Source organism: Salvelinus fontinalis, chromosome 1 (assembly GCF_029448725.1).
Source record: "Salvelinus fontinalis isolate EN_2023a chromosome 1, ASM2944872v1, whole genome shotgun sequence".
Taxonomy (NCBI): Eukaryota; Metazoa; Chordata; class Actinopteri; order Salmoniformes; family Salmonidae; genus Salvelinus; species Salvelinus fontinalis.
The window spans coordinates 32,562,046-32,577,935 of record NC_074665.1 but is presented as its reverse complement, the minus strand read 5'-3'; the positions used below and the strand labels follow the sequence as shown (position 1 = coordinate 32,577,935).

At 41.4% G+C, this 15,890-nt stretch overlaps 1 protein-coding gene across 1 annotated transcript in view; it reads left to right on the top strand.

The window, feature by feature from the left end:
* LOC129853179 (DNA nucleotidylexotransferase) overlaps nucleotides 1-9,848 on the top strand; it is a 157,767-nt gene extending 147,919 nt beyond the window's left edge. Inside the window, exon 11 of the mRNA XM_055918934.1 lies at nucleotides 9,069-9,848. Within this exon, the coding sequence (XP_055774909.1) occupies nucleotides 9,069-9,155 (87 nt within the window). The 3' untranslated portion in view covers nucleotides 9,156-9,848. The remainder of the gene's footprint in view (nucleotides 1-9,068) is intronic.
* Nucleotides 9,849-15,890: the final 6,042 nt, after the last annotated feature.

The following is a 15,890-nucleotide window of genomic DNA, read 5'->3' as shown; positions in this document are numbered from 1 at the left end:
ATGATTGAGTTGGAGGCGTACATGGCCACGCAGTCATGGGTGAACAGGGAGTACAGGAGAGAGCTGAGAACGCACCCTTGTGGGGCGCCAGTGTTGAGGATCAGCGGGGTGGAGATGTTGTTACCTACCCTCAACACCTGGGGGCGGCCCGTCAGGAAGTCCAGGACCCAGTTGCACAGGGCAGGGTCGAGACCCAGGGTCTTGAGCTTGATGACGAGTTTGGAGGGTACTATGGTGTTAAATGCTGAGCTGTATTTGATGAACAGCATTCTTACATAGGTATTCCTCTTGTCCAGATTGGTTAGGGCAGTGTGCAGTGTGATTGTGATTGAGTCGTCTGTGGGCCTATTAGGGCGGTAAGCAAATTGGAGTGGATCTAGGGTGTCAGGTAGGGTGGAGGTGATATGATCCTTGACTAGTCTCTCAAAGCACTTCATGATGACGGAAGTGAGTGCTACGGGGCGATAGTCATTTAGCTCAGTTACCTTCGCTTTCTTGGGAACAGGAACAATGGTGGCCCTCTTGAAGCATGTGGGAACAGCAGACTGGGATAAGGATTGATTAAATATGTCCGTGAACACACCAGCCAGCTGGATTGCGCATGCTCTGAGGACGCGGCTGGGGATGACGTCTGGGCCGGGGAAGCCTTGCTTGGGTTATCACGTTTAAATGTTTTACTCACATTGGCTGCAGTGAAGGAGAGCCCGCAGGTTTTGGTAGCGGGCCTTGTCATTGGCACTGTATTGTCCTCAAAGCGAGCAAAGAAGTTGTTTAGTTTGTCTGGGAGCAAGACATCGTGGTCCGCGACGGGGCTGGTTTTCCTTTTGTAGTCCGTGATTAACTGTAGACCCTGCCACATACCTCTTGTGTCTGAGCCTTTGAATTGTGACTACTTTGTCTCTATATTGATGCTTAGCTTGTTTGATTGCTTTGCGGAGGGAATAGCTACACTGTTTGTATTCGGTCATGTTTCCGGTCACCTTGCCCTGATTAAAAGCAGTGGTTAGCGCTTTCAGTTTTGCGCGAATGCTGCCCCCAATCCACGGTTTCTGGTGGGGAATGTTTTAACCTGTTGGGGATGGGGGCGCTGTTTAGACTACTTATGCTAATTTGGCTAATTTTTTAAACGGCTTCCCACAAAATCCTTGATCGTACAATATGCATATTATTATTATTATTGGATAGAAAACAGTCTATAGTTTCTATAGGAGTTGAAATTTTGTCTCTAAGTGGAACAGAGCCCATTCTACAGCAATTTCCCTGACATGGAGTCAGATTTGAGAAATGTTGGCCACTCTTCTGAAGTCATTTAAAAGGGCACTGTCGTTGCTATGACTATATGGACACTTCTTACGTCTTCCCCTGGATGCCTTTACGTGATGACGATTCCAACGGGGTCGATTGCGCGTTCACAGGCCCTACAAATGAAAAAAACCTTTAGCTAGCAAGTCTTTTCTTGCTGCGTAACGCGCGTGGAAGACACCGACCCTCTCCTGTTCCAAGCGTTAGTTTAGCCTGTTATATTTCTCCGGTCATCTTTTCACTCGTTATAGGAGTTACAAACATCATAAAGTAGTTAATTTAAAGCGTTTTATAGCAATTTATATCCGTTTAGTGCGATTTTGGGACATTTATTTTTGCAACGATGTGAAAAGTTGGGCACGCTTTTCAGTTCATCCCGAACGCAGTTGACATTTCCACATGGCAAGAGGACAGCTTTCCACCAAAAGACGATTTCTCCCAAGAAAGGATCCTTTGCCCAAGATACTGATGGAAGAACAGCTCAAGGTAGGACATTTTTATTATGATAAATCGTGTTTCTGTCGAAACATTTTAGTGACTTAGGACGCCATGTTTTTTGACGTAGCTTCGCTTGGCGCAAACTGTATTGAAAAGTAAGGATAAATTAAAAAATGTAATAACGCAATTGTATTAAGAATTAAATTGTCTATCAATCCCTGTCCACCCTATATTTTTTAGTCACGTTTATGAGTATTTATGTATAAGAGTAGATCACTGTCTAAGTGGCGCAAGGACATTTTCTGACCAGCTGAGCTACATTTCACATTGTCTAACCATGATTTTGGTGGCTAAATATAAACATTTTCGATCAAACTGTATATGCATGTTGTAATGTGATGTTACAGGAGTGTCATCGGAAGAATTCTGAGAAGGTTAGTGAAAAAATTAATATCTTTTGGCGATGTTGACTTTTATCGCTCACTTTGGCTAGAATCAATGCTGGGCTGCTAATTGCTATGTGCTAAGCTAATATAACGATTTATTGTGTTTTCGCTGTAAGACACTTAGAAAATCTGAAATATTGTCTGTATTCACAGGATCTGTGTCTTTCGATTCGTGTATGCTGTGTATTTTTACGAAATGTTTGATGATTAGTAGTTAGGTAAACACGTTGCTCATTGTAATTATTCTAGTCCATTTGTGATGGTGGGTGCAATTGTAAACTATGCCATCTACCTGAAATATGCACTTTTTTCTAACAAAACCTATCCCATACCATAAATATGTTATCAGACTGTCATCTAATGAGTTTTTTTGTTGGTTAGGGGCTATAAATATCTTAGTTTAGCCGAATTGGTGATGGCTACTGGTGTTGGTGGACAAATAAAAGATGGTGGATTATGCTAATGTGTTTTTAGGTAATAGATGTACATCTTTACATATTGTGTCTTCCCTGTAAAACATTTTAAAAATCGGAAATGTTGACTGGATTCACAAGATCTGTGTCTTTCATTAGCTGTATTGGACTTTAATGTGTGAAAGTTAAATATTTTAAAAAAATATTTTTTTTGAATTTCGCGGCACTGGTTTTTCAGTGGGGGGGGGGGGGGGTGTGCCGCTAGCGCCACGCTGATCCTAGACAGGTTAATAGACGCTGTGGGTACAACATCACCGATGCACTTGCTAATAAACTCGCTCACCAAATCTGCGTATTCATCAATGTTATTGTCCGACGCAATGAAGAACATATCCCAGTCCACGTGATCGGAGCAATTTTGAAGCGTGGAATCCGATTGGTCAGACCAGCGTTGAACAGACCTGAGCACGGGCGCTTCCAGTTTTAGTTTCTGTCTATAGGCTGGTAGCAACAAAATGGAGTCGTCGTCAGATTTTCCGAAGGGTGGGCGGGGGAGGGCTTTATATGCATCGCGGAAGTTAGAATAACAATGATCCAGGGTTTTGCCAGCCCGGGTCGCGCATGCTGATATGCTGATAAAATTTAGGGAGCCTCAAAAGAAAGTGCATGGTTATTGATTGCCTTGGTTCAAATTATTCACGTCTGGACTAGAGCACTACACTACACTGTCTTTGTGAATTAACGGTCGCTACTCTCGCGTACCCAAAATTCACATCGTTGACGGATGTCCCTCCGTGTGATTTGGACTTATGTTAGTTGTATGACAGTGATGTGTTATGTAGGCCTTATGAAGGATTGAAGGAAAGTGTTAGAGGAGATAAATAGAGATTTCTGCTTAATAGACAATGAGATATAGTGAGGTCATATTACACTGGCTTAATGACTTTGTCTTCCTTTGCTTGTTACATTTGGACACTCTAATCAACAATTATGTTTTTTTACTCATGTTTATGTGGCAAAACCCTGGCGGCCAAATAAACTAATTTGCTGTGTATGATTAAACGGTTGATTATCTGGCACTGTTTCCCCTTACTGCCCAGTTTATTTGGCTGATTAACAGGCTGAGAGAGTTAGGCAATGTAAACCACATTCAGCTCAATAGCCTTTTTATGGTTCAGAGTGGTTCATGATGCTAACTCTAATTGCTGGGTTGATTAGTGAGGTGTCTGAATCGTCTCCTTTCTCTCCCTGGTTCTATTCTGCTGTCCCAGTGTGCCTGGAGAAGGCTAGGTGTGTGTGTGTGAGCCTGTGCGTGCGTGCTGATCATGGGTGGATCGTTTCAGTAGGAAAGCAGAGGCACTAATCGACTCCCACTTTTCCGCCACTGTCAGCCCTTTCCTGTGAGCTGCAATAAAGATAGATTAACTTAGAGACAATCAAAATGTTTTTCGATTCATCACTCTCTTGGCAATAACATGTTTCCAGGTGGTGACAGTAAGGAGAAAAATATCTAAACAAAGAGAGGGAGGAAGGCTGTGGCCCACGCTGGTATGCCTTATGTAATAGTCCTGATGTGGTTTGATATCGATGGATTTCTGATGGAGAGACCCACAGGACTAGTACGCTATGGATACGGAGAAATATGATACAGTAGACTATAGGTGGATGTATATGTTTCTCTCTTACAGAAACAATGTGTTCTTTAGTCGTGGGGGATTTTTCAGTGTCAAAGAGTTGGACACAAATGTAAATGGGTGATTTTCAAAGGTGACTATGTCAAAATACTTATTTTCCTTTGAATAATTGAAATGCATTGCTTGCTGTCCAACAGAGGAAAACAAACGCAACAGTCCCGAATTGCCGTGTCCTTCAGACATACTGCCAGTGTATTATAGATGATCAATATCAACACTGAATACAATCAAAAGAAAGTGCTCTCTGACAGGCCACCTGTTGTGTGTGTTTGTGTAACATCTGTATTTACATGTTCCTATGTGTTGTTCCTATGTGTTGTTCATTTAGTGTGGATTTGCATATTATTCAACTGTGTTTGCATTTCACTGTGTCTGAGGACCCAAAAGCCAGCAAGTCTGTTCCAGTGTGTGGTGTGTGTGTGTGTGTGTTTTTGGTTTTACTATCCTTGTGGTGACTCACAAGCATAGTAAAACACGGAAAAATACTAGTTTAGGCTTAGGGATTAGGGTTAGGTAATATGTTTTTGAATGGGAATCAATTGTTTGCTCCCCACAAATATAGTAAAACAAATGTTTGAATTTGTGGGTGTGCATTCATTTGTGTGTTCGTGTGGATGTGCATGGCTCTTCGAGTGGCAGCCAATAATTTCCATCAGGCCCATCCATCAGCCTGTGTGTCATGGCCTGATGTCTGTGTTCACATCCATGAGAGCTGTAATTATGCAGCGGGTAGAGGAAATACACAGCTGATTAGCCGGTCACTAAGGCAAGGACATTGACATGCAGTAACTCACACTCCAGCTCCTCTGCACTTACTCTGTCAGAAATGGAGTGCTTACCATAGATCTGTCTGAATAAAGTAGTACTTATTGTAGTACATGGTAAGTAGGCTTGTATTTGGATGGCATATGCTCCTTACGGAGTAAAAGGGTTTAAGTCAAGTAAGACAACGCTCAGAAGAGCAACAACATGTTCTTGGTCAAAGCTTTCAGAGCGTTTGCTGTGGTCAAATCAAATCAATTCAAATTGTATTTGTCACATGCGCCGAATACAACAAGTGTAGTAGACCTTACATTGAAATGCTTACTTACAAGCCCTAACAAACAATGCAGTTAAAAAAATAATATATATATATAAATGAGGAATAAAAAATAAAAGTAGCAAATAATTAAAGAGCAGCAGTAAAATAACGATAGCGAGGCTATATACAGGGGGTACCGCTTAATCGAGGAAACCTAGCCAGTGCCCCTGCTATTGGGGAACAAATAACTGACAAGTTAATATGAACATAACTTGCCAGTAAGTAATGAAAAAATTCCCCCGAGGGGATTAGACAGAGTTCACATTTCCTTTGCTAGTTGGACGTTAGAGCTTAGCATAGCTTTCCGTTGAGCCTTTTGAACAGTAAACATACATCTAGTTAGGGATGCCTGAACATGATGCTCTATGAGCCTTCAGATCTGACTGTCCAAAGCTCTTATATGTGACCACTTCACCAGTTCCCCAATCACTGTGTGGATGTTGTCTTATTTACTTCCTGAGAGGAAAAAAGTCTCTGGTGGTCTGCTCTGGTACTAGGGAGTTGTTGGGAAGAATATAGCAAATTGCACCTCTGTGGAGATATTTTAATCTGCTGTAACCATGGGGGGTGTTTTCTCTAGAGTTTAATGTATGTGAGAGTTAGTGAGGGTGACCTGCAGAGAACCAATCATCCACTTAGCTGGTGGAGAGACTTAAAGTGTGTGTGTGTGTGTGTGTGTGTGTGTGTGTGTGCCCCTCTCAGACAGACATGCGGGCATGACTGCGTTTAATGAGTGTCAGGTCATAATCAAATTTAGATGATCAAGATGTAAGCCTTGACTGTTTGTGAAATTGATTTTATCAACAGAGACAGAAGTCAAATGAAGACTGAGGGAGTGATATTTACACAGACTGGACCTGGGCTGGACTGACTTCTTTTACCCAGCATGCACTCAGGGCCTGTAATGTCCCCCTTGTTATTTGCATTGTAAATAACTGGCTAGAATGGCATAATACATGCCTAGAAGCACTTTTCCCTCTCTCCTACCAGTTATGATTGTTTATCATCTGCCATTAGCTGGCAGAGGGGCCCAACACATACCCGTTTTCCCTCTTTTCTCATTTTTGTGTGTCAGGTCTAGTTTAGCACTTCAAGGATTACAGCTTTTCACCGGGAATCTCACACTCACAAGGCTTGCCACCCCAATGTAGCTATATAGACATAACTTGTCATATGATGCTTGTGTACGCCAAACCATTAAAATCCCTTCCATGATTTGTCAGTGAAAACGTTCGTCTCTTCAAGAGTGGCGTTACTTAGAGCAAGTTCAGATGTTTTATGACTATGAGGAGGACGCAGACAGCTGGATATAAATATGGGTGCTCACGCGGTCAGTGTCAGTGTGCTGGCACATTTACTGTGCCATAAGATTGATAGCCTCCATTCTACTTTCTGAGTTAATGTACATATTGATAGGTTTGATTTTCATCAAATCATAGCAACTGTGCACACTTGGTTCTAGGGGTGCTGTTGTGAGTCAGAAGAGAAAAGTCTGAAGGGAAGAGGGCAACTGACTTTGTTGACCCATGGATACAGTGCCTTGCAAAAGTATTCATCCCCCTTGATTTGGATTTCATGTAATGGTCATACACAAAATAGTCCAAATTGGTGAAGTGAAATGAAAAAAATGACGTGTTTCAGAAAGAAAAAAAATGGAAAAGTGGTGCGTGCATATATGTCACGTTCTGACCTTAGTTCTTTTGTATTTTTTTTGTTTTAGTATGGTCAGGGCGTGAGTTGGGTGGGTTATCTATGTTTTGTGTTTCTATGTTGGGTTGTTCGTTTGCCCTGATATGGTTCTCAATCAGAGGCAGGTGTTAGTCTTTGTCTCTGATTGGGAACCATATTTAGTTAGCCTGTTTTCTGTTGTGTTTTGTGGGTGGTTGTCTTCCGTGTCTGTGTGTTCCACACGGAACTGTTTCGGTTTTCGTTCGTTCAATTTATTGTTTTGTATTTTCAGTTTGTTCTATTAAAGTTTCATCATGAACACTTACCACGCTGCGCTTTGGTCCTCCTCTCTTTCTCCAGACGAAGATCGTTACAATATGTATTCACCCCCTTTGCTGTGAAGCCCCTAAATAAGATCTGATGCAACCAATTACCTTCAGAAGTCACATAATTAGTTAAATAAAGTCCACCTGTGTGCAATCTAAGTGTCACATGATCTCAGTATATCCACACCTGTTTTGAATGGCCCCAGAGTCTACAACACCACTAAGCAAGCGGCACCACCAAGCAAGCAGCACTATAAAGATCAAGGAGCTCTCCAAACAGGTCAGGGACAAAGTTGTGGAGAAATACAGATCAGGGTTGGGTTATAAATGATAAAAAAAATATCTGAAACTTTGAACATCCCACGGAGCACCATTAAATCCATTATTAAAAAATGAAAAAAATATGGCACTACAACAAACCTGCCAAGAGGGCTGCCCACCAAAACTCAGAGACCAGGCATTAATCAGAGAGGCAACAAGGAGACCAAAGATAACCCTGAAGGAGATGCAAAGCTCCACAGCAGATTGGAGTATCTATCCATAGGACCACTTTAATCCGTACACTCCACAGAGCTGGGCTTTACGGAAGAGTGGCCAGAAAAAAAGCCATTGCTTAAAGAAAAATATAAGCAAGCACGTTTGGTGTTCATCAAAAGGTATGTGGGAGACTCCCCAAACATATGGAAGAAGGTACTCTGGTCAGATGAGACTAAAATTGAGCTTTTTGGCCATCAAGGAAAATGCTATGTCTGGCGCAAACACAACACCTCTCATCACCCGAGAACACCATCCCCACAGCATGATGCTGCCACCACCATGCTTCACTGTGGGGATGTTTTTCATCGGCAGGGACTGGGAAACTGGTCAGAATTGAAGGAATGATGGATGGCGCTAGATACAGGGAAGTTCTTGAGGGAAACCTGTTTCAGTCTTCCAGAGATTTGAGACTGGGACGGAGGTTCACCTTCCAGCAAGACAATGACCATATGCATACTGCTAAAGCAACACTCAAGTGGTTTAAGGGGAGACATTTAAATGTCTTGGAATGGCCTAGTCAAAGCCCAGACCTCAATCCAATTGAGAATCTGTGGTATGACTTAAAGATTGCTGTGCACCACCAGAACCCATCCAACTTGAAGGAGCTGGAGCAGTTTTGCCTTGAATGGGCAAAATCCAAGTGGCTAGATGTGCCAAGCTTATAGAGACATACCCCAGGAGGCTTGCAGCTGTAATTGCTGTAAAAGGTGAAAATACAAAGTATTGACTTTGGGGGGGTGAATAGTTATGCACGCTCAAGTTTTCTGTTTTTTTGTCTTATTTCTTGTTTGTTTCACAATAAAAAAAAATATTTAGCATCTTCAAAGTGGTTGGCATGTTGTGTAAATCAAATGATACAAACCCCCCAAAAATCTATTTTCATTCCAGGTTGTAAGGCAACAAAATAGGAAAAATGCCAAGGGGGGTGAATACTTTCGCAAGCCACTGTATAGAGATGTTATCTTTGTGTTCATCTGAGACTAACATGAGTGACCTCTGTTCTGATAATACTTGGGCTTGTATGGTTTGCAACGTGAGATGTTTCAGTGCATGCGTGGCATCTTGCCGTCAAGCCGTGTCAACTCTCACAGTCTCTCACAAATCTCTTATGTCTACCATATTTCTGAATCCAACCATCAATTTTGTCTTTGTTCTTTCCCCAGAAACTATGCCTACCGGCGACTACTGAGAAGGACATCTTTGCCCATCTGGGTTTGGAGTATGTGGAGCCTTGGCAGAGAAACGCATAAGCATCTTCCACTCACAGACACCCATACAACACCACCTTTATACATACAGTACATTAGGGGTTCCTAACTTTTTAATTCTCAGTACGCCTTACGTCACTGGGAAACACATTTTGCCACGGGGTGGAGAAATATTTTGCCGTTTTAAAGCTCATTTCCTGCAGTTCTACAGATTTTGGCATGTCTTATGTGTGTTTATTTAATATCTGAGTGAGTTAAACATTACAACAAAATCAATGGGCTAAAAACCTAGCTAAAAAACATTAGCTGACATGGGCTAGTTGATCTGGACATTTCTGACAAGTTATAAATCGCTATCTAATAACTGACATGACAAAGGGAAAAACTGCTGATGCGCTACCCAATTTAGAAATGTCAACTTTCAAGAGTAAGTTGAAAGCCCGACTGAGTAACTTAAAAAACAGGTTTTGGGGAACTCCGTGCCACCCCTGGCATCCCCTTGTGCCCCCCTAGTTTGGGAACAACTGCAGTACATAATTCCCATCTGTCTCCCCCCTCGGCTACACACTACTGCAATCTCATTTCAAAGAGCCTAATCTGGGTTGATTTCTATACTTGTGTTCTGTTGTCAGACTACATAACTGATGTATGATTCATGATTCTATTCTTTTCATCATGCCTGGCTTTTTTCTCTTAGCCTCTTAGTAAATAAAAATGATGTTCTGTCATTCAAAACCCGTTTTTCTCTTGAGTATTCTTATGTGATTGATACGTAACTATAAAAATCAAATGGCTACGAGGTAAAAAGGGAAAGAGGAGAGGGGCATAAGCGCGGGCGAGACAGAGAAAGTCCCTTGTTGAGTAAAATGGTTGTAATCACCCTCCTCCTGGCAGGACAGCGCTCAGCGTGAACCGGAGCCAAGTCTCCTGGGAATGGAGAGGAGGGTAATGAGGTGCAGATAGAGGTGCATTCAGCATCCCCGTTTAGCCTCCGTTAGTGCCTCCACATCCACTGGAGGGCATTTACAGTAGCAACCGCTCGCTACTGCTACAGCCTCCTCCACTCAGTCTGCTGTGTCGCAATGAATCCCTTCCCTCGGTGCAGGAATGAATTGTGCTGATTAAGGCCAATCAACTGTACTGGAGATACTGCAATCACCAGGGTTCATATGACAGGTCAGTTTACATTGTAAATACAGTCATTTACAGATGTAGAATCTTAATTTGAGACAGTTTGCTACAGCAGGAAAATAATCCTGCAGCAACAGGAAATGGGCATTATTATTTGGATTATAATGAATGGACATTTTTGTAGGGGTTGAGACATTATTTCTTTGGGCAAATCAAGTCAGAAATCTCTAAGTGGAAATGACAAACTTTAGAAGCCAAGTTGGCATTTCCTGCTGTGCAGAACAATTCTCAGCAACAAAGGAGTGATCAAATTAACATCCTACATCGGTAGTAAGTGTTGCTGTTTTAAGGGCCTCTTATTAGGAAGCATGGTATTACTCTTCTTATGGTAGCTGTGCTGGGTCATACAGATTCATCTGCTGAAGATATAAAGAGCACAGACCTCCAGCCGCACAGTAGCCTGCTGTCCTGTCCACAACCTAGCCCAGTTTCCCATGATGCGCAGATCAAGCACATCCCATCATACCGCTGAAAGATCACTGGGGCTATCACATCCTAGTGAATCACCCTATTTAAAGATCTTTAAGTAGAGCATAACAGGCACTTTGAGGACTCAACCCCAGGGCCTAGCTCTCCCTCTCACCCCCCTCTCTCCCCTATCCTGGCTGGCCGGTCAAACAGAGAGCCACACTAACTACATTCTGAGACAGGCCTACACAGTGGTGTTGAAACTGGAGCTCTATCTGGCTTTCTCTGGAGGCCTGGGTCATTGGGTTGTATAATAATAAAACAATGGTAATGAACTTTATACTGTCCAGCTGAGGCAGCTTATCTAATACTGCATGGACAAATACTTTTTAGCTGTGATGTCTTCTATGGGAGGAATTCAGACCCGAGTTACCCGTGCGTATATTGAATTTAATTCAATTTTTATGCACTTTTCTCTCTACCCATATTCTGACCTTTTAACTTACGGATGGGAAAAAGCCAGTGCCAGCAAGGTACACATTTGAATAAGGATACGATGAATAAGGTTGCGCAACCTGTTGGTTCCAAGTGGAAAAACATCAAAAACATCAAAATGCACTGTAATTTACTAATTGGTAAGAGCTATTGATTGGGAATTTAGGCTTGGTTTCTGTACAAGCACTTTGACAACTGCTGATGTTAAAAGACATTTATAGATACATTTGTTTTATGATGAGAGCTAGCTAAATTAGTAATCCTCTTGGATAAGGGGATTGTAAATATAAATTACAATTGTTTTAGATCTATTTTACCTTATGATTGTTGGAAACAAATGTGAAACAAGTCATATGGCAGCAAACTGAAGCATATCAACATGACAATTAGGCTATGTGCCATTATGCAGAAATTCAATTGTGTGTCCTTGCAAGGAGGAATCTTGGAGACGCAAGCCAAATGAGATGACAAGCCAAATCTGTACAGAGTGACAGTCGGGCCAAATGTAATCTTTGTGCGCTACAGAATGTTTTAATCTCAGTCCGGACTGTTCTCCCGTTTTTTTAAAAACAATTTGCATCATGTTAAATATTAGCCACTAATCGGTAGCCACCGTCAGTAATACCCACACGCATATAATTATCACTTTAGTGTTAGTTCTCTTCAATTTGTAACCTGCATTTGGCATCATTAGATTACATTGTTCCTTTCCCTTTCTTTCCTCTGTCATGTCCGTGTGGTTGATCCCGAGGGTCGCTAGTAATGATAGTGGAAAATATTTTACGTTTTACAAGTTGTTCAATAATTTGGGACATGCAGCCCATGTCACGCCCTGACCTTCTCTATTTTGGTTTGGTCAGGGTGTGAGTTGGGGTGGGTATTCTATGTGCTATTATTTGTATTTCTATGTTTTGGCCGGGTAGGATTCTCAATCAGGGACAGCTGTCTATCGTTGTCTCTGATTGAGAACCATACTTAGGTAGCCCTTTTTCCCAACTGTCTTTGTGGGAAGGTAACTTTGTTTATGGCACTTAGCCTTTAGCTTCACGGTTTGTTTTGTAGTGTTTATTGTTTTGTTCGGCGTCTTTTCATAATAATAATAAAGAAAATGTACGATCACCACGCTGCACCTTGGTCCAGTTCTTTCAACGGCCGTGACAGCCCACTTTATGGAATCATCATGGAATGCAGACCAAGTGTCACGCCCTGACCTTAGAGATCCCTGTTTATTCTCTATATTTTGGTTAGGTCAGTGTGTGACTAGGGTGGGTACTCTAGTTTTTGTATATCTATGTTGTCTTTTTCTTTGTTGGCCTAGTATGGTTCCCAATCAGAGGGAGCTGTCTATCGTTGTCTCTGATTGGGGATCATACTTAGGCAGCCCTTTTTCCCACCTTCAGTTGTGGGATCTTGTCTTTGTTTGGTTGCATGTATTTTGCACGACAGAGCTTTTCGTTCGTTTTGTTGTTTTTTTCCGCTGGTTCACATTTAAAGTATGATGAACCCAAGTCATGCTGCGCCTTGGTCTACCCTTACACCAAGCCTGGCAATTTAACCTGTCTAGGATGAGAGTGCCGCTAGCGGCACTCCCCCCCCCCACCCCCACTGAAAAACCAGTGCCGCGAAATTCAAAAAAAATATTTTTTTTAAATATTTAACTTTCACACATTAAAGTCCAATACAGCTAATGAAAGACACAGATCTTGTGAATCCAGCCAACATGTCCGATTTTTAAAATGTTTTACAGGGAAGACACAATATGTAAAGATGTACATCTATTACCTAAAAAGACATTAGCATAATCCACCATCTTTTATTTGTCCACCAACACCAGTAGCTATCACCAATTCGGCTAAACTAAGATATTTATAGCCCCTAATCAAGAAAAAAACTCATCAGATGACAGTCTGATAACATATTTATGGTATGGGATAGGTTTTGTTAGAAAAAAGTGCATATTTCAGGTAGATGGCATAGGTTACAATTGCACCCAGCGTCACAAATGGACTAGAAGAACTACATTGAGCAACGTGTTTACCTACTTACTAATCATCAAACATTTCGTAAAAATACACAGCATACACTAATCGAAAGACACAGATCCTGTGAATACAGACAATATTTCAGATTTTCTAAGTGTCTTACAGCGAAAACACAATAAATCGTTATATTAGCATAGCACATAGCACATATTAGCCCAGCATTGATTCTAGCCAAAGTGAGCGATAAAAGTCAACATCGCCAAAATATATAAATTTTTTCACTAACCTTCTCAGAATTCTTCAGATGACACTCCTGTAACATCATATTACACAATCCATATAGAGTTTGATCGAAAACGTTTATATTTAGGCATTAAAATCATGGTTAGACAATGTGAAATGTAGACCAGCTGGTGAGAAAATGTCCGTGCGCCACTTAGACAGTGATCTGCTCTTATACATAAATACTCATAAACGTGACTAAAAAAATATAGGGTGGACAGGGATTGATAGACAATTTAATTCTTAATACAATCGCGGAATTACATTTTTTAAATTATCCTTACTTTTCAATACAGTTTGCGCCAAGCGAAGCTACGTCAAAAAACATGGCGTCCTAAGCCACTAATATTTTTCGACAGAAACACGATTTATCATAATAAAAATGTCCTACTTTGAGCTGTTCTTCCATCAGTATCTTGGTCAAAGGATCCTTTCTTGGGTCCAATCGTCTTTTGGTGGAAAGCTGTCCTCTTGCCATGTGGAAATGCCAACTGCGTTCGGGATGAACTGGAAGCGTGCCCAGCAATTCAGAGCGTTTCAGAAATAAATGTCCCAAAATCGCACTAAACGGATATAAATTGCTATAAAACGCTTTAAATTAACTACCTTATGATGTTTTTAACTCCTATAACGAGTCTTAACATTACCGGAGAAAGATTACTCCCAACACTAATGCTTGGAACAGGAGCGGGTCGGTGTCCTCCACGCGCGTTACGCACCAAGAAAAGACTTGCTAGCTACAGGGTTTTTTAATTTATAGTGCCTGTGAACGCGCAATCGACCCCATTCAAATCGTCATCACGTAAAGGCATCCAGGGGAAGACGTAAGCAGTGTCCGTATACTCATAGCAATAACAGTGCCCTTTTAACTGACTCCAGATCAGGGGCCAAAATTTCTGAAATCTGACTCCATGTCAGGGAAATTGCTGTAGAATGGGCTCTGTTCCACTTAGAGACAAAATTTCAACTCCTATAGAAACTATAGACTGTTTTCTATCCAATAATAATAATAATATGCATATTGTACGATCAAGGATTTTGTGGGAAGCCGTTTCAAAAATTACACGATTAGCATAAATAGTCACAACAGCGCCCCCATCCTCAACAGGTTAAACCTGGAGCCTGGCGCATGGTTTACAATGACTGGATCATTGTCATATCAGTACCATAATCAGTGAAGATTAGGGTAGATTTACAGGACTATTGATCAACCCTTATTGTCACAGTTTTCTCTCCTTCCTATATTTGATGGATCAAACACCTGAATGGCAACTTTCAGAATGAATCAAGCCACTGTATTTCTGAGTCACCAATATATTTTGTGTGTAAAGGCTCTCCAAACCTGTTTTTTATGATGTAGGTAGATTCCTAACCCTAAAAGATCCAAGATTTTTTAAATGTACCAATCGGTGCTGAAACTGAGATGTTCATAGGCCTATATTTTGATGGATTCTTTTAATTGATCCCTAATATTCTGAACCTATTCTGAACCCATTCTCTGTCGAGAACATTCAAATTAAGGGTAAATCGTATTTAAAGGGATGGCTTTAGATAAATGTACTGCAACCCCCATTTGATGAAAACTCCATAAGGAAATCTGTTTGCTAGCCACTGGGAGGGTTTGCAGTGGTTAAATAAAGTGTATTCAAATCAAATCAAATGTATTTGTCACATACACGTGTTGAGCAGATGTGGGTGTAGGGAAATGCTTGTGTTTCTAGCTCCAACAGTGTAGTAATATCTAACAAGTAATATCTAACAATTTCACAACAATACACACAAAGCTAAAGTAAAGGAATGGAATTAAGAATATATAAATATTTTGGCAAGCTATTTCAGAGTGGTATAGACTAAGATACAGTAGAATAGGATACAATACAGTATATACATATGAGATTAGTAATGTAAATAATGTTAGCATTGTTAAAGTGACTAGTGTTCAATTATTAAAGTGGCCAGTGATTTCAAGTCTATGTATATAGGCCATCTAATGTTTTAGTGATGGCTGTTTAACAGTCTGATGGCCTTGAGATAAAAGCTGTTTTTCAGTCTCTCGGTCCCAGCTTTGATGCACCTGTACTGACCTCGCCTTCTGGATAATAGCGGGGTGAACAGGACGTGGCTCGGGTGGTTGTTGTCCTTGATGATCTTTTTGGCATTCCTGAGACATCGGATGCCCTGGAGGGCTGGTAGTTTGCCCCCGGTGATGAGTTGGGCAGACTGCACCAGCCTCTGGAGAGCCCTGCGGTTGCGGATGGTGTAGTTGCCATACCAGGCGATGACACAGCCCAACAGGATGCTCTCAATTGTGCATCTGTAAAAGTTTGTGAGTGTTTTAGGTCCCAAGACAAATTCATTCAGGTTTCTGAGTTTAAAGAGGCACTGTTGCACCTTCTTTACCACACTGTCTGTGTGGGTG